We start from the raw sequence: 18,919 nt of genomic DNA, 5'->3' as shown, positions 1-18,919 counted from the left end.
AGTATCAACACAAGACAGAACACGAAACAATGGGTATAAATTGGATAAGTTTAGATTTAGGAAAGACTTGGGTAAATACTGGTTCAGTAACAGGGTTGTTGATTTGTGGAACCAATTGCCGCGTAACATTGTGGAGGTGGGGTCCCTCGATTGTTTCAAGCATGGGTTGGACATGTATATGAGTGGGATTGGGTGGTTATAAATAGGAGCTGCCTCGTATGGGCCAACAGGCCTTCTGCAGTTGCCTTTGTTCTTATGTTCTTATTAGATGAACTTATAGCTAGGTTTTTGATCTATATTGTGTAATCTTTCATATAGATAGCAACACATTGCTGAGTATACCTAAGCTGGTTAATCAAAATAAATCCACTCTTACCGTGTACAATTAAACATATTAATAAGTCTCTACCAGTTTGGCTTTCGTTCCCAAAAGTCTGCTTGATATAATGGACACAACCCTTGACAAAAATTAGTTCCCAAATGGCCTCTTTGTTCCTCCAAGTAACCAGAGAAAGGCCTTTGATACTGTAAACCATGACTACCTCTTACTTAAACTTCACCACTATGGAATCCGAGGCCTTAGTTTGAGCTATATTCGATCCTATCTTAATGACAGACGCCATTTGTCTGTCAAAAAAAGTTTAAAAATTACAAAAATACCAAAAATAAAACCATTTGTATCCATCAATGACATAACCTCCCCCCCCCCCTCTACCATTAACAGTAAGAGTGCCACAGGGAAGCATCTTAGGATCTCTCATATTTTTTATATAAATCAATGATTTGCCAATTTTTTATATATATATTTTTATAGTTCATAATGAATTCATACAAGAATTCTTACATTCTTGAAAGAACTCATGTAAATGTATTTGTCTTGTGCCGTCTTTCCTCTGAGCTGTTTCCCATGTTGAACTCTTGTATTCTTGTAACTGTCTCTAACATTCTTAAACCAATACTATTTGCTGACGCTACGACCTTCATCTAGTCAAACCCCAACCCCCCACACACTAAATAATGCTGTAAATAGCGAATTAAAATAAAAGTGCACTCATGAATGTCAACCAACACACACACTAAACACATCATTTAGTTTAGTTCATTTATTATGCATCCTATACCCATCTTGTGGGCGGTAGTGGAAAGGGTTAGAGAGGCACATAATGGGCTCAGGGACTGAACCCCACAATTCATTTAGTTAAGCAAGTTACAATCTTGATGAGCTAGTTACAAAATTCAATATAAGTCATCACATCAACAATGAGTTCGAGATCGACCACAAGTACAGGTTCTAAATTAAGCAACTGACATATGTGGAGAGCTAGTGTCACAATTGATGTTTGTCCTGCACACCGCACCCCATCCAGTGGGCAGCGTTGGATAGGTTACAATCAAATCAAATATTTATTCAGGTAAAGTACATACATACAAGGCGAGATACAAAACAGTGATGGATTTATAGAGAGGTAGTACATACAATGCCTAAAGCCACTATTACGCAAAGAGTTTCGCGCAGCTCAACAATCACTTAGTTACTACCTACAGTTAGCAAACTGGGGATATTTGGCCAAGACTTCTGGGAAAATCATCGAATTACTGATCCTCCCCAGAATGCAATCCTATGACAAACTGACTAACTCCTTGGTAAATATTTTCTGGACAGGGATCCTATTAATAGAGCGTCGCATTTTGACGTATAGTCTACTTTAGGCCAACAATTGCCGTACTAGAAAATGGTAGCGGCTCGCGAAATTGACATACTGTCCCGTTTTCTGGCAGGTCAGGATACGGGCACTTTAGTACGACAGTTTCTTGACGTTGGGGAACCTTAGGAGGATATTATCGACCCTAAGCCAACAAGAACCTTAGGGGGACGGGCTGTAGGAAACTCGCCCAGCCATTTCTGTCCCGCACGGGATTCGAACATGAAATTCTCGAATGTGAGTCGAGAACAAACCCGACTATACTACCAGGACTATCCCATAAGATAAGGGATATCTGTTAAGACCGTTAAGATTCAATACCCTTACCTTTATCAGTTACCTTAAGGACTTGCCCGAACCGCTGTGTGTTAGTGGCTTTGCCAGAATGATATTATGTACTCTCACAACCCAATACACCTTGTATATAAATAAATATAATAAATAAATAAAGATTCGCCCTGTCATGTCTAGTTACAGAGCTCAGTGTAGGGAGACTGTGATTGTGAAAGACATGCACGACCGTAAGAGGGACAATGCAATTAGGACAATAAGGAGCAGGGCAAAGGTGGAGAAAGAAGGACATTAAATAAGGTTACGAGGATGGGAAAATGGTTATCGTTATGCAAGTCAAGAACTTTCCCTGTCTTTTCTATAGAAACTGAAGACTAAAAAATGAAAAGATCAATACAGGAAAGGACGCAAGTACGAGAGAGAGAATGGGTTGACCTTGTGAAGTTCAGAAAAGGGAGTTGACATGTCATGTTGACATAACTGCTAAAACTTGCCCAAAAAGAGCACAGACTCGTGCAACTAGTCTTAAGTGGTCTATTTGTCTATTTTTTTCCTTTTAGCCATTACAAACCGTCTTAGTCCAGCGAGGGGTATAGCTCTAGGTACTTCACCCATTATTTTACTGCAATCCAATATTAATTCAGGTACAGTACAAAAGCTTACCCAATGAATGTATAATATGGTTAGACAATACATCGTTTCTTATATGCTAGCCAATGTAATTTAAATTAACGACTAGGCCAAAATTTATAAAATTTTATTCATCAGTTACCGAATTGTGAAAGTTATTTTTTGCAGAGGTGGAGCCCCAGTGTTGAAAGTTGTGGCAATGTAAACATTCTCTAGCAAACTATTCAGACAAACTAGTCACTCCATTGGATATCTTGATATCTTGCGCAAATCATGATCTAGTAATTTGGTGGATGGAAAATAGGTTACCCAAATCAAACTAATTAAAATATTAGAGTAAATTTATTATTCAGTCGAGAGTCCATTTAGTATGCACTTCATGCATCAGTTTCAGTATAACAGTAACTTGGTTAACAAGAGTGCGCCGCCGCGAGTACGAAGCACAGATACACTGCTCCCGCACGTTTAGGACTTATGGTAAGCAGAAGGTATAAGCAAAGTCGCTTGTGGATGAAGTTAGAGAACGTGGATATTCCAGGAAAGGAAGAGATACAGATGGATCATAAAGTTGCTGTTAATGATAAGGAAGTGGTGGAGTCCAGCTCAAGAGCTACTGACGTTGAAAGTATTGGAGGTAATGCCAGTCCAGAAAGTGCTGTAGGTCCTCACCACGGTCGCCCTGTAATGTAGTAACGGCAGAAAATTAATTTTGCGCCTTTCAAGGTTTTGAAAGTGGTACTTCTAAATTTAAAGCCAGCGACATTTTATCTTGCAACAGCAAGATAAAATATTTGCCATTATATCAAATTCTCATTCACCCGACATGTGGATTTCTCAACGCTCAAGTTACCGAGGTCAATTTTGTTCTGTTGCGTCTCCAAGTACAGTAATGAAGGAGGCAAATTACCACTTACTTGAAGAAAGCTTGCCCGTTGTAATCACTTGGTGGCTGCCATTGGAAGGTCACCATCATATTCTTTTTGTTACTGACGTGAGTTGCGGTGTCATTCTGACAAGAGAATACAAATTTACACATTCAAGTCAATACAACTAACAGCGATTCCTAGATTTTCACATACAGCAGCACTAAAGGGGAGCTACTTTAGTTAACACATCCTAAAATAAGTCATTTGAACAGTTACCATAAGGGGTTCCCGGGTTCGATTATAGATTGAAAAAAATGGTTAGACACATTTCCCCTTCACTTTATGCACCCAGTTCACCAAGCAGTAACCAGTCCTAGTTCACCTAGTTACCATTAAAAATAAATGTCTCAATTACACAAGTTTGGGGTCAAGTCAGGGAATACCACCTGTACCCAAGCTGCTAGGGAGACAGAGGGCAGGAGTGTACGTCGTCTCCCCCTCTAACATTTGAGTGTGGCATACTCTAGTTTACATTCTACCACACTATTACAAAGACCTTGCTCCTCTCTCCAGCATGGACACTCCACAGTCCTGCACGGGTGGTTCGTTGACCCGAACAAGACCTCTACGTCAGTAGGTTCTGCCGTACAACGCCTGGAGAAGGGGCGTAGTAACCCCACCGAACCCTGAGAGCAGCCCCCGTCTTCATAAGCAAAGGCGAAAGTCTATTCCATGCACCCGCCAAACCCCGTTTATGAATGAACATTTTACACTACTTATGACGCTCGAACACTAATCAAACAATTGCTTCGCTGAAAACTTTTGTTCGAACCACAAAGCTGTAAATGCTTCACCCACGTATTACAAATACAAGTAATATACAAGAGTTTACATACAAGAGTTTTTACATTCTTGTAAAGCCACTATTACGCGTAGCGTTTCGGGCAAGGTCCTTAACCCTAATTTCCCCGGAATACGACCCCGCCGAATCGTTTAACAACCAGGTACCCATTCACTGCTGGGTGAACAGAGGGTACAGTTAAGGATTGGCGCCCGGTCAATCCTCCCCGGCCAGGATTCTAACCCAAGGCAAGGCGCTTGCGAAACGCCAGGCGAGTGTCTTACCACTGCGCCACGGAGACTGCTAATTGGCTAATCGCCAACAGAACCTAAACACTGAACCAAGCAGCATGATAACCATCAATTTATATTTGAGAAAATTTCTAATTGTGAATGAACAGAAGGTTAAAATTTATGAATGCGTCTTTGGGGTCGACCGCTGGATGGACTGAGGAAGGGTTGCAGTTACCCATTGGGGGGGGGGGGGGGCCGCCACACAAAGCTGAAATCCATAATTAGTACAACGGTTACTTTAACAAAAACCTGCTTAACCATTTATGAACTTTTGTATATTAACAAGAATGAAAGTTAAATGTAAAATATGACTTCACATTCGCATTGGCAGAACATTATGGGATTATATCCGACTTTACGTGTGTATACAAAATCCAGTTAGATTTTTTGTGGAACTGCATCAGTCTCCCAGCAGACTACTGCAATGGGCAATTTTAAATTTGTTTATAAAAAATTATTTATATTTACTAGTAATTATTGGTAATGTTCTTGCCAAGAATACAATATTGTTCCTTACCGGACGTTTACAGGTCATGGTCTGTACGAGTCCTGGTGTTGGGGTGAAGGCGCCCAGAGTGTTGCCACTGGGGTCGTGCACCTGCACCAGGAACCCCTCCGCCGGCGTCTTCCCCACCAACAACACTGCCGGAGAGGAAGTTACTCTTAGCTGCCAGCTCACGAGGGGGGGGGGGGGGGGCAGACAAGGGATTAAAACTACCACTTATGTCAGAGCCCAAATTATAAGGCTTTGGAGTAACTGAATTACCAGACAACTCAAGAACTCTGGATACGTTGGAACTCCAACAAAGCATCGTTATTTGTAGTCTAGACTAGCTAACTATTCTAGTTACGGTTTCTAGTCCATCTCCGTAACGTTTATGCTGGTTAATTAGCATCCTATTCGTCCTCATATGGTGTTTCTGTAATTTTTAAGACTAGCAAACTCCTACAAATACACCAACCCTTCAAGTATGAAAGCAATATTACTAGACGCTATTCAAATTCTTCTAGAGGGTTTATAATTTTTTTTAAGATTACTGGCCAAAGTAGGAGGCTAGACGCTTAGGGGCTAAGATCTCCCAACACTGAGGAGACTGGCAAGGGTTTGTGACCAATAGAAGCGAGTAAGGGCCGACCCCATTGCCCTCAAAGGAAAAGATGGGAGTAGTCCCACCATGGCTTTCCCCCCATGGAACTGGTCTATTATATAGAGGCTATCCCTCCCTAGGTGCAACCTTTTGGTGCCTTGGGTGACCCAGTCACTGCCAGCTACCCCATCTAATGCATTATAAACCTTGCTGCTAAGAACAGTTTGTACTAGTCCAGCTGTCCCAAGGGTAACAGCACAACTCCAGGCGACCATCAGTAGGCCTAAATATACACAAAGGGGTGCCTGGCAGTGCCTGGGTCCATTTCTTAAAGCGTGCAATCCCAGCAAACTACCAAGTTTAAAATTGTTACTTTCGTGCAACATTTTAACAATGTAGTTTAAAACTTAAATTACACAAATGTGATATTGTTAACGGCTGCAAATCTTTCAAAAACATCTGGAAAACCAAACCTTCATTAAAGTCAGACTCCTTAGGAATCGCTGGGATTCCCGAACAGAAGCCTATACTTTAAAGAGGAGCATTGGAGGTAGATCCCGACCACCGACTTCATACAATATTAAATCACCGTGTAAAAAAGGTCAATGGTGCTAGACAAATGTATACTAGCAAAGACCTTAGCAAATTTTACTCTAGAAATACTACAAGTCTAACTTGCCAGGATAAAAACATGCCTATGGTTTACTTTGATATTACGATGTATTCGGCTACAGAGTTTGACGTTACTGTGTTCATTATATAAGCAGATTGACATTACAAATCTAAAGTAATTAGTCGGCCATGCCATCTAGGAGACAGTAGCATTCTGCTATTCCAGAACAATTTTATAACTGTTGCAAGAAGGGAGAATACTTACTAGTGACCGTCATGTTTGTCAGGACGCGAGTGTCGGAGATGTTGAGTGTGTAGGGCGGCGGGTCTGTGGAGGGCTGGGTGAAGGGCACGTGCCAGGGCATCGTCCACACGCACGCACAGTCTGGCGGCCTGTCCGGGAGCACCCAGGCCACACTCACGCACATTGCGTACACCACGCACACCTTCGTCACCATGACGACTGTCCTAGTCATACTGCTGGTAAAAGCGGGAGACCAATGCACAAGATTTAGTGACCTAACTTTTCAAACTTTGGTATACACAGCCTTACGGGTCTTGCTCTGAAGCAAGACCCGTAAGGTTTGACAAGCTAACCCACAATTGTTAAACTAGTATTTATGGACGGCAGCCATTATATACACCGAATAGATCTGTCGAGCACCATACACGTTGTCAAGGACAACACTACTCCAGTTACCTAGTTCTAACTAAGCCCATACACGGAGACTGAGCACCAGTAGCTACAGGCCAGCCATGGTCACTATATACACAAACCCCGGCCAAGTTTACCAATCCACATTGCGAACTTAAAATAAATATCACTTTTAGGCCTACAAGTTCTTAACTCATCATCAATACAATATAGAACTATAGATGCTCGAAAATTTATCCCAAGCTATAAAATAAATTAATTGTGCGTGAAGTACTTTAAAAGAACATTAAACTATTACAAGACAGTCGTGTAAAATATATATTAAACGCCAGACACCAGCAACTAAATAGATCTTCAAAAACTAAGTGGCACACACCTGTAATTGATTAAGTATTGTTGAAGTGGACACCCGAATTTGACGCGAGTGAGTTTACCCGGACACTGATAATACTATCGACTGTTGCTCCCAGCGTTGACGCTGCTTATGTACTGTAGAGAGAAAAGTGGAAACCTCAATTTAGAGTTATCACAAAAGGGCAACTGCAAGTTGACAAAAACATGACTGCTAACCCGCCATATGTTGAGAACTTCACCAATAGGTGGGGGGAACCGTCGCGGCGACGGCTCAGAAAACGGGGCGACGGCTCAGAAAACCCGTCGCCCCGTTTTCTCAATTTCTCCTTGGTGGCCATATATTTACGATTAGACTTGAACAGTTTAGTTACTTTAGTACAACAACCACAGTTTGTGTACCATTCATTTACAAAAGGAAAATGATTTAATATGAAGTTTATTAAGTTTATTAATAAATATTTAATAAGCCTGTCCTAATTTAATAATAAGTAATTATCTAAAGACAGGTATTTTCTTTTCTGATTCCATGTATGACTAACCATCCTGGGAGATGGGAATATTATATGAACTTATAGCTAGTTTTTTATCTGCACTGTGTAATCTTTCATATAGAATAGTGTAGCAGCACATTGCTGGTTACCTTGAGATGATTTCGGGGCTTAGCGTTCCCGCGGCCCGGTCCTCGACCAGGCCTTTTCGTTGCCTGGACTTGGACTTGTCCGCGTCCAACAGGCTGTTGGACGCAGCTGCTCGCAGCCTGATATACGAGTCACAGCCTGGCTGATCAGGATACTATCCTTTGGATGTGTTTATCAAGTTCTCTCTTGAACACTATGAGGGGTCGGCCAGTTATGTCCCTTAAATTAGTTCTGGGACTAGCCTAGCGGCATATCTCTGAACTTTTTCAAGCTTCGCCTTGTGCTTGACAAGGTACGGGCTCCATGCTGGGGCCTCATACTCCAGGATTGGTCTTACATATGTGGTATACAAGGTTCTGAATGATTCCTTACACAAGTTCCTGAAGGCAGTTCTGATGTTAGCCAGCCTCGCATACGCCGCAGATGTTATTCTTTTGATGTGGGCTTCAGGAGACAGGGTTGGTGTGATATCAACTCCTAGATCCTTCTCTCTGTCCGTTTCATGAAGGACTCCATCTCCCATTCTGTATCCGGTGTCTGGCCTCCTGTTTCCACTGCCTAGTTTCATTACCTTACATTTACTCGGGTTGAACTTGAGTAGCGATTTGTTGGACCATTCATTCAATCTGTCCAGGTCATTCTTGTAGCCTCCTACTATCCTCCTCTGTTTCAATCCTCCTCATAATCTTTACATCATCAGCAAACATTGAGAGAAACGAGTCTATACCCTTTGGGAGATCATTTACATATATTAGAAACAGTATGGGTCCCTGCGGGACCCCACTGGTGACGTCTCGCCAATCTGAGACCTCACCCCGCACAGTGACTCGCTGCCTTCTGTTACTTAGGTACTCCCGTATCCAATGGAGTACCTTCCCTTTCACTCCTGCCTGCATCTCCAGCAGAGATGCAGGCACTCATCTCTTTCGCACTAGTCTCTGGTGTGGCACTGTGTCAAAGGCTTTCTGGTAATCCAAAAATATGCAGTCTGCCTACTCCTCTCTTTCTTGTCTGATTCTTGTTGCCTGATCGTAGAATTCAATTAATCCTGTGAGGCATGACTTGCCATCCCTGAAACCATGTTGGTGTTGTGACACAAAGTTCCTTCGCTCCAGATGTTCGACTAGTTTTTTCGCACAGTTTTCTCCATTAGCTTGCATGATATGCAAGTTAGGGACACTGGCTTGTAGTTCAGTGCCTCCTGTCTATCCCATTTCTTGTATATCAGGACTACGTTTGCCACCTTCCAAATTTCTGGCGGTTCACCTGTTATCAGTGATTTGTTATACACCATGGAGAGTGGCAGGCACAGTGCTTCTGCTCCTTCCTTTACTATCCATGGTAATATTCAGTCGGAGCCTATAACCTTTGTCACATCCAACTCTAGCAAAAGCTTCCTTATATCTCTACTGGTAATCTCAAATTCCTCTAGTGGTGCCTGGTTAATTATTCCTTTTCTTATCGCTGGAACTTCTCCTTTCTCTAATGTGAAGACTTCCTGGAATTTCATATTGAGTTTCTTGCACTTCTTTGTCGTTTGTAGTGAATCTGTCTGCCCCTATCCTCAGTTTCATTACCTGTTCCTTCACTGTTGTCTTTCTCCTGATGTGGCTGTGCAGTAATTTGGGTTGGGTCTTAGCCTTGCTTACTGTCGATTTCATATTGCCCTTCTGCCTCTCTTCTCACCCTGACGTATTCATTCCTGGCTCTCTGGTAATCTTCTCTGCTCTCAAGTGTCCTGTTATTGCTATAGTTTCTTCATGCTCTTTTACTTTGTTGCTTAGCTAGCTTACATTTCTGATTAAACCATGGGTTTCTCATCTACATTTAATTTTTTACCTTTTGGGTCGGGATAAACTTTTCTGCTGCCTCCTTGCACTTCTGCGTGATGTATTCCATCATGTCTTCGGCCGTCTTTTCCCTTAGCTCTGATTCCCATGTTATATCCGTTAGGAATTTTCTTATCACTTCGTAATTTCCCTTACGGAATGCTAGCCTTTTGCTTTCCGTTCCCTTTCTCGAGTACTTTAGCCCTTCTTCGACCAGATACTCAAACGTCAGTATACTGTGGTCGCTCATTCCTACTGGGGCCTCGAAGTCAATTTCCCCTATGTTGGAGTCATTCAGAGTGAAGACTAGGCCGAGTCTCGCTGGTTCATCGTTTCCCCTCATCCTAGTGGGTTCCCTGACATGTTGGCTTAGAAAGTTTCTTGTCGCTACCTCCACTAGTTTGGCTCTCCATGTATCCTCTCCTCTGTGCGGTTTCTTGTTCTCCCAGTCTATCCTTCTGTGATTGAAGTCCCTCATGATGAGCAGATGGGATCAATTTCTACAGGCAGCAGAGGCTGCCCTCTCAGTTATGTTATTAACTGTCATGTTATTTCTGTCATACTCTTGCTTGGTCTTCTGTCATTTGGTGGAGGGTTATATATCACTGCAACTACTACTACTCTAGGTCCTCCCATCATCATGGTGCCTGTTATGTAGTCTCTAAACCCTTCACAGCCTGGGATAACCATCTCCTTGAAACTCCATCCCTTTGTCATGAGTAGGGCCACTCTGCCTCCTCCCCTACCCTCCCTCTCTTTCCTTATTACAGTGTAATCCTGGGGGAACACAGCATTTGTTATGATTCCTGAGAGTTTTGTTTCCGTGATTCCAATTACATCTGGGATTATTTCTTTTGCTCTTTCCCTAAATTCACTTACCTTGCTTGTAATCCCATCTATGTGTACATCACCTTGAAGCTGACTCTTTTCTTTCCATCCACAGTTTCTGTTGATTCCACTGGAGTAGGTAAACATGGAGGGTGTGTGTGTGTATGTGTATGTGTGCGTTTGTGTGTGTGTGTCTGTGTGTGTTGGTGCGAGTGGTGAAGGTCCGCGACGGTCGCCAGATGGCAGTGCGCGCCGCCCCACACGGTCTGACATGGAGCAACTGGAGAAGGCGGCGCAGATATTGATGGTTAGTGTGCTCAAGTCGCTTCCCAGCTGCCTATAATTGACTTACTAGGGCTCGTAGAAGCCCGGGGGATAGTAGGAGAGGGATAAATGAGGTGGTGATGGCTAGGAGGAGAGAAGCAAGAGGGAGCGGCCGGGGTGGGGGTGGTGCACAGGATGTAAACAAACAGGGTAGGGCGCCCCTTTGTGTGCTCCACCTGGACCCGCCCTCACCTGGGCCCGCCCACACCAGGGCCCGCCCACGCCAGGGCCCGCCCACACTTTGGTCCACCCACACCTCGATCCGCAGTTAGGAAGGAGCTGCCTACACCTGGGGCTGCCTGCCCACACCTGACCCTTCCTCACCTTGACCTGTCCTCACCTGGGTCTATGACTTGCCATTGGTTTGCAACTGACGGTAGCAGGTTTCATCCCCAGACAGAATGGAGATGGGTGGTCATGTTTCCTTTCACCCGATACCTCTACTTTTAGCAGTATATGTTCACCTTAGAAATTAGACAGTTGGTGTGAGTTGCATCCTGAGAAAGGTGAGTAGAGGATAGGAAAGGACATTTATCAACCTAAGTACAGGCCTCTTGTTCCAGACAACAAGAAACAATATCCAGACTTGCTGATAACTGGATACTAGATCTGAGTAAATCTAGTGTCTTAACAGTCTAGATCTAACTCTAGACCCTAACAGCCTAGCACCTGCATCAGTTAATAAATCAAAATGATAAAAATACCAGGAACTCTTCAAATATAATATACTTAATAACATCTAAACATGCGAAGTATCTAATATGAAACCTAAAAATTTTCCAGTTCTCCAAGATGTAATTAAAAAAATCATAAAGAATTTAAGTGGTCATCAAACATAAAGGGTTTCTTCAAACATACAGTTTTTCTTTTATATTCTAGCTGTAAGGTTCCAAAACTACAATATTGCAGGGAAATATTTAGAAAGGGGCATTGTGTGTAATTAATGATGTAGGTAGGTAATATATTCTACAGTACAATGTAATTGCTCAGCCTCCAAAAGAAATAAAATTCAGTACTGTTTCCTCAAATCGGTTAAAATTTTTGCAAACCTGCTAAAAATGCCATGCCATCCTGCATATTAACACTTTATCCAACCTATCCAACCCATCCACCTGTTTAGATACTGTAGTACTTTTTGCAAGTGTGTGGATTATTGTATATATATTGCCATAATGGCCAGTAGAATTTGGTACTGTTTAATTTATAGTTTGGGAAAATGAAGATAAAAACTAACCTTAAATATTCCCAGGCCTCGTATAGCACAAATATGTGCTTTATTATGCTTCACAAAGTGTGTATTAGGCCCTAGGATAGTTTTAGATTAGATTTTATTAGCAACATAAATATGAAACCTTTTCAGGTTTGTCCATATTGAATACTACCAATTTTAATTTTGAATTGTCCAATATGTCAATATATGTATGATGGTCCACATCATTAATATAAGTACTGTACTATCTAAGCAGGAGGATATGCTGTAATATCAGACCCTAACAGCCATTTTTTCTCAAGGAAACAAGCATTGAAAATTTCTGCAATGACTATCGAGGCAGGATGGTGCTGGAATACAATGAGTAAAACTCAGGAAATAGCTAGCTTAACCCTTAAACTGCACATGGCGTATATACATGCCATGAGTAGCATGTCCTACCGAGCGCATGGCGTATATATACGCCATAGGGTGCCAGGCACGATTCAAATGGCCTGCGGCTACATGGGGTTCACATCAGCTTCCTCAGGGCTCTTGTAAACAGATGCCATGTTTTAAAAAAAATCGTGGGCAATATTCTCTGGTGTGAGAGCCACAGGTTGGCGTACGCAGCATGAGCTAACAGCATTGCTGTTCAGCTTGTGACCACAACATCGCCTAAAAATGTCAAAATAAATATGTAACTGCCATTATTTAGCGATGACAGTATTACAGATGACCCCTGACTATGATAAAAATGACTAGGATTGTGATAATAGCAGGATTATTTTGTCTGCATTCACCATCACCATTTTATTACCCAGTGGTTCTCTATGGTGAACACAAATGTAGATACTTGTATATAATGTGTGTATTAGTGTAATAACAGGATTATGTTGGGAGGAGCCATTTGGGTGATGGAGGTGACGTCTGCATGACTTGTCTAGCTGTGTAGAGGGTGGCAACTATGCTCTTTGGAAACTCTACAAGCTTAGGTGTACAGTTACGGTGCATACAACATGTAGATACTAATATATAATGTGTGTATATAGTGTAATAACACCCCAAACAGTATTATTGGGGGAGAAATTTTAGTGCGCCTGACCTTGAATCAGTGAGGGAGGGAGCCGCCAGCTGACTGTGTGTGTAGCGATGTCTCTTAGTGACTGAACTAACTATATCAGATTAGTTGTACAGTTGTGGTGAACAAAACATGTAGATACTTATATATAATGTGTGTATATATAGTGTAATAACTGCAAAACTATTTGTTTATTGTTTTATGAATGTAATAATTGAATCACTAATATGAACACCATACTTTTGAGCATAGCGATGATTCACACATTTTATTATATAAATCTATCACACTACACACTATTGAATAATATTACTGCAAAAAATTAAGAAAAAATCAGAGACATTGAAATAATTAGGTGATAATAGCTTTGTGGCAGCTCCCACCTGTCAGCTCGGGTGACGTTGACCACCTCTGACGACCGCTCTGTTAACACCCACATTTTGCCAGACTTCCTCGGACTATTGCGCCCAAAATATGTCTCCCGCGATTTTTTTTTCTGTGCTCAGTGAACACAAATTTACCTTTTTTAGAAGTCAAAAAAAAAATTTTTAATTTTTTTTTTTTGCACAGAGGGGTGTAAATATCCTCAGGATCTTTTAGCAGCTTAAGGGTTAACCTGCTATTATTTGGTATGTGATGGGTTGTGGTATCGCAGCTATACTGAACCAAGATGGTATGGCTCTCCCTCACACAAATAAAACAAAATGCTGCTATTGGCCTTGCAGTGTGTTAGTGGCAGGTAGAAACAAATGAAAATCATCAAATAAATAATTAAACAATTTACTGAAATATTAATGAACATAAATGCCCCTGAAAATACTTGGCTAATATGTAATGCAAGAGTAAACAAGTTAATGACTTTAATACAAAAATAAACCATAAGCAATGAATTAAAGCATAAAGATATACTGAAGACAGCTACCATACCACCATGGCATCAGTCACACGACGTTGGCTGGAGGCGGACGACGGGTGAGACACGTAAGTGATCCTAGAGCACTAAGGGAGAGACTGGCTCTCCAGGGTGGCAGCGCCCTTTATATAGTCCGGCGGTGATGACTCCAGTGTCAACGCAAGGTAGACATCTGGTCAACTAGCAAACTGCTCGTTGTGGCTGGCTGTGCCTTTGTGTTGAGCTGCACCACTGTCAGTTGAAGGCGGCTAACTGCTTGTTTGTGGGGGGCAAACTACCAGTTAGCAGAGGCACCTGGCTTGCCTCTGAGTCATACCAGGCCGTGGCAGGACTGATGACTCATCTGGGCTGGTGTAGATGTATACTTCCAGTGCAGAGGTATTGAAGGTGAAGGGAAAAGGCAGTTCCATTGCTATGCAGGGGATTCACGTGACGGGTAGTACAGCTGAAATCCTTCCCTGGTTGACACAAACTACTGTATGTTCCTCAGAGCCTCAACCAACACTTATTTTCTCTTAAGTTCTTACACTAAAACTTGCTATGAAACTTTGCCCCTGGAACATGACCATGCCTCCAGGCATCAAAGGACTATGTTGACCAGACCACACACTAGAAATTGAAGGGACGACGACGTTTCCCCCTTCCATTTCTTTCTTTCTCTTTCCCTTTCTTTCTCTCTTCTCCCTTTTTCTGTTCATTGTCTTCTACGCTCCCTTGCTATCCTCTTCTTATTCCTATTACTATCTCCTTCGGTGGTTATAATAGGAGCTGCCTCGTATGGGCCAATAGGCCTGCTGCAGTTCTCATTACTACTATCCCCTACACCTGACTTTCCTCCTCAGCTCTCTCTTGCCTATTTAATGCCTGTCCCTACCTGTCCTCATCACAATCGACTTGAGAATGGTCCAGGACGGACCGAAACGTCGTCGTCCCTTCAATTTCTAGTGTGTGGTCTGGTCAACATACTTCAGCCACGTTATTGTGACTCATCGCCTGCATCAAAGGACTAATCACAAGGCCAAGGAATCTGTTGACCTACCGTTATTTCTTGCCTGGGACACATGGTTAAGTAATCCCATGGGAAATCCTGGTGCCTGCTGCTACATGGTCACTAAACATGATTTGTCAACTGACAGCCAAGGGTCTTCAATAACTGTGGAAAAACCTCCAAGAAGTACCTCCCAGCAAGGCCAGGAGATCAGGAGGCAGCTAGGAGGTCAGGAGGCCAGGAGGTTAGGAGGAAGCCTGGAGGTCAATGGATGCTGGCTACAGGCACCTAGCTAATGGCTTTCTGAACCACACCAGATGGGAGAGTCCGCCTTGAATAACAAGACAAGCTGTCTTAGTCAGCCCTTGTGTAAACTCTATATTTGGGTTAGCTACTGGTATATTAAATGCTTGATATATTTTTGTATACATGGATATTAACTTGTACATTGTTCCCAAGTAAAGTATTATATGAATTTTACAGGCACCACCAGAGTTGGTGAATGCAGAGCAACGACATGAAGCAGAGCAAGTTTTTCTTCAGTTACGCAACACAAAAAATCCTTTTAATCTTTGTCGACAACTATTAGGTTAGTTATGTTTTAATTTCAAGTTTTATTTATTGGTATACCTCTTAATTTTTTAAGGGTGAGGTATGAATATCTACATATTACTCTTATTGCTAACAATATTAAGGGGCTCCCGGATTGCAAACCCTTAACCATTTTTTCCTTATAGGAAAAAATTAATATTTGTATTGCTAGCACTATTTGAATATTATGGTGAAAAGGGTTAAGTAACTTCCCTTTTATTCTAGGTAAGAAGTAATTGTTCCTTATGTATAATAAATTATTTACTACAAACTTTGTTTTTTGTAATTTTTGTTAACATTGCCATTCACAGAAACATCACAGGTTGATTACCTGTTGTTTGAGGCAGCAACTCTCCTGCGGGTCGGGGTGATCAGAGAATGGCGTGACTTGAGTAAGGAAGATAGCTTGCAGCTTCGACAGTACATTGTTCATTATGTTGTTAGCCGGCGTACTATCCCTCATTATGTCAGGGAGACTCTGGTACAGGTTTGTACAGTATTTACACATGTGCTACTTTCACTGAGAACATGCAAATATACAGTATTACTGGTTTTATAGTGCTTTTTAATATTGCTCAAAAACTGCTAAAAAATTGTTTAATCATGCTTTAGGTTGTTGGCATAATGGTAAAACGAGGTAGTGTAGAGGACCAGGGCGAAGACCGAGGGAGACTGTTGACCGAGGTGGAGCAACTTATATCTTCTGGTGATAATACAATGGTGGGTCACTACTTTATGCCAGGCTGATGAATTAGTTATCCCCAGTAAACCAGTGTTTCTTAAACTTACTACAGCTCTTACCCCTTTGGTTCTGAAAATATTTTTATGCACCCCTTTTCATTTTCAAAAGTTATAGTCCTGCTCAAATTTATAACATTAATTTTTACATGGATATAAATTACAGTAAAGTACATAAGTTTTTGTGTGTATTCTTAATTTGTGGTTTCGATTATTTAGTACCTACAGTACTAAATATCTGGCATGTTTTGCACCACAGATTAAGAACTAGTGTGATAAATGGGTATAGTTCTTCATGGTTCTGTCTTGTTAATTAGGAAAAACAGATAAGGAGATACCTTATGATTGTCATGCTAATTTTGTCTTGCTTGAAAAAGCATAAACATGCTGGCGATAACGTAAAGAAGATGAATCACATTTTGAAGATAGCATTTTTGTTTGTAAGGGTTTTATCAAATATATTTCTTTCATACCAAAGAGTAACTTACAAATTAAGTGGAAATGCTCTACAGTCTGCATTATTTACATTATTTTTCTTATTTTACTGGAACATTTCTGTGATTGAGATCTAGAAAAACACCTAGAAAATGGTGTTTCATTACATTCGACCCTGGGTTTTTTCCAAATTTGTTGTTTAGGTAATTGGAGGCGAGTTGCAGTCTTGGCTTGAGGGTTAAGCATTTAGTATTCATAATGTTGTTTGTATTGAGAGAGATTCTTGACCATGGTTACTTCCCTTGATCCGCTACATTACAGAAATATACAGGTCACATTTTTGTTGAAAATTCTCTTGAATTTTGAATACTAGCCAAAATTTGTATGTATTTGATGAATATTTATATTTTTCAGCGCATGATAGGGTGTAGCATTATCAGTGCTTTAATGCAGGAGTATGCTGTAACTGTTAAGTCTACTGATGTAGGACTTACCTGGGAAACGCACTTCAAGGCCAAAAAACAATTTGAGGTATGCTGTAGTTTGTTGTGTATATTTATTTCATGTTTAGTTTAAAATAATATTTCACAATGAATATATATACTTTTATTCCATTAAAGAGTTTTTTTTATATTACTTTATTCCTAATAAATTTCTAGATTCCAGGACAGGAAATAGTTTTGACATGTTTAGAAGGTTATAAGTGGTATAAGAGGGATAGTCTAAATCAGAAATCAGGGTTATAAGCAGTTCTGGACTCTGTTGATCAGTTTAAATACCTGAGGAAAGTTACTGGTATAAAGATTTTGTGCAACAAACCAAAGAGTTCAGGATGTTTTGGAAGGAAAGTGCCTGGTACAAGTGATGGGTAGGATTATTGTTTAACTGACATTTTCTACATAATGTAGACCTATGTTATGGAGAATAAAATTGCACCAGCATTAAATAATCCATAGCTTTAGTGCTAGGGAATAATAATAAGGATTATAATAATAAAGTTTTTAATATTTCAGTATTCTTACATTTGATTTGATTTAACCACCATGCTGCTCCGAGTTTATTGTGAAATTCCACCTGTTCGCATGAAATAAAATGTTCCAAAAAAATTATCTTTTCTTCGTAAAATGATAAATTCCTTTCCCTGAATGTTTATGTAAAAATAAATACCAAATTCCTCTTACTTTGGCTGTGGGGACAAGGTGCGTTGTGATGTCATCAGGGGCTGGTCGCCCGTGCGTGACACGCCCAGACACGGTCGTGTGGGCCATTCAAGCACCGGGTGTTACCACAAATATATTTTCAATTATTTGTTCTATGTATTTCCAATGCAGTTTTATTTGTTTTTTTTTATCATATATGATGCATATTTGTGTCCTTTACAATATGTATACAGTAGAACGTTCATAATGTTTCATGGTACTGTGATACATTTGTCAGTAATGTGTCCACAATAAATGTTTAGTGTTGCAATATTACTGTTAAAAATTCACTAAAATTACAATATGTACAGTTTCACACACTATTTACACAGTAACACATTTTATTACACACTCAGTACTTCAGAAGTGAGTAATAATCAACGAAGTAGTCCATGGTGCACAGTGCGACTTCGCTCTCAGTGCACCAGGTACAGATAGATTTTCGCTTCCTGTTTCTTCGTTCTGTGTGCTTGCAAATAACGCACTCACGTACACTCTTTGCTTTAGTACTTGTCGGATGTATGTAGCCAAGCTTGTAAAGCATAAGGTAGTATTGAAAAGATTACATGAAAAGATCAATTTGTAAGGTAGTTTTGAAAAGATCGCTTTGTAAGGTCCCACACAGGAAGAGATTCAATTAGCATCAAAGAGTGTCCGTCAGTCAGGAAGAGATTCAGCTAGCTTCAAAGAGTGTCTATCAGTCTGGAAGAGATTCAGCTTTTCTTGAAAATATCTATGGAAAACACCACCATGGAAGTCACTAACACTGTTCATCTACGCTACTTCTATCAGATGCATCATCACTGAATGCAGAAAATGATTCATCTATGTAT

The 18,919-nt window shown here is 40.9% G+C and overlaps 2 protein-coding genes across 4 annotated transcripts in view; one reads left to right on the top strand and one right to left on the bottom strand.

The window, feature by feature from the left end:
* Positions 1-2,951: 2,951 nt before the first annotated feature.
* LOC123773462 (putative defense protein Hdd11-like) lies at positions 2,952-7,474 on the bottom strand. 3 transcript variants are annotated; one of them, XM_045767259.2, is made up of 5 exons: positions 7,356-7,474; positions 6,590-6,801; positions 5,142-5,266; positions 3,532-3,633; positions 2,952-3,303 (listed from the first exon to the last, which is right to left on the bottom strand). In XM_045767259.2, the coding sequence occupies exons 2-4, from the start codon at positions 6,798-6,800 to the stop codon at positions 3,535-3,537; spliced, it is 435 nt and encodes a 144-aa protein (XP_045623215.1). In that variant the 5' UTR covers position 6,801; positions 7,356-7,474; the 3' UTR covers positions 2,952-3,303; positions 3,532-3,534. The 3 variants fall into 3 exon arrangements, with proteins under 3 accessions (XP_045623215.1, XP_045623213.1, XP_045623214.1); XM_045767257.2 differs by having other exon boundaries at positions 3,539-3,633; XM_045767258.2 differs by having other exon boundaries at positions 3,539-3,633; positions 6,590-6,804; positions 7,356-7,468.
* Positions 7,475-10,684: 3,210 nt separating this feature from the next.
* The window catches only part of LOC138359136 (exportin-4-like), a 57,636-nt gene continuing 49,401 nt past the window's right edge, over positions 10,685-18,919 (top strand). The window contains exons 1-5 of the mRNA XM_069317877.1: positions 10,685-10,935; positions 15,607-15,712; positions 16,026-16,201; positions 16,327-16,434; positions 17,302-17,418. Coding sequence (XP_069173978.1) covers positions 10,774-10,935; positions 15,607-15,712; positions 16,026-16,201; positions 16,327-16,434; positions 17,302-17,418 — 669 coding nt within the window. The 5' untranslated portion in view covers positions 10,685-10,773. The remainder of the gene's footprint in view (positions 10,936-15,606; positions 15,713-16,025; positions 16,202-16,326; positions 16,435-17,301; positions 17,419-18,919) is intronic.

The sequence above is a fragment of the Procambarus clarkii genome, chromosome 89, assembly GCF_040958095.1.
Source record: "Procambarus clarkii isolate CNS0578487 chromosome 89, FALCON_Pclarkii_2.0, whole genome shotgun sequence".
In the NCBI taxonomy this organism is placed as follows: domain Eukaryota; kingdom Metazoa; phylum Arthropoda; class Malacostraca; order Decapoda; family Cambaridae; genus Procambarus; species Procambarus clarkii.
This window is presented reverse-complemented; position numbering and strand designations above follow the sequence as displayed.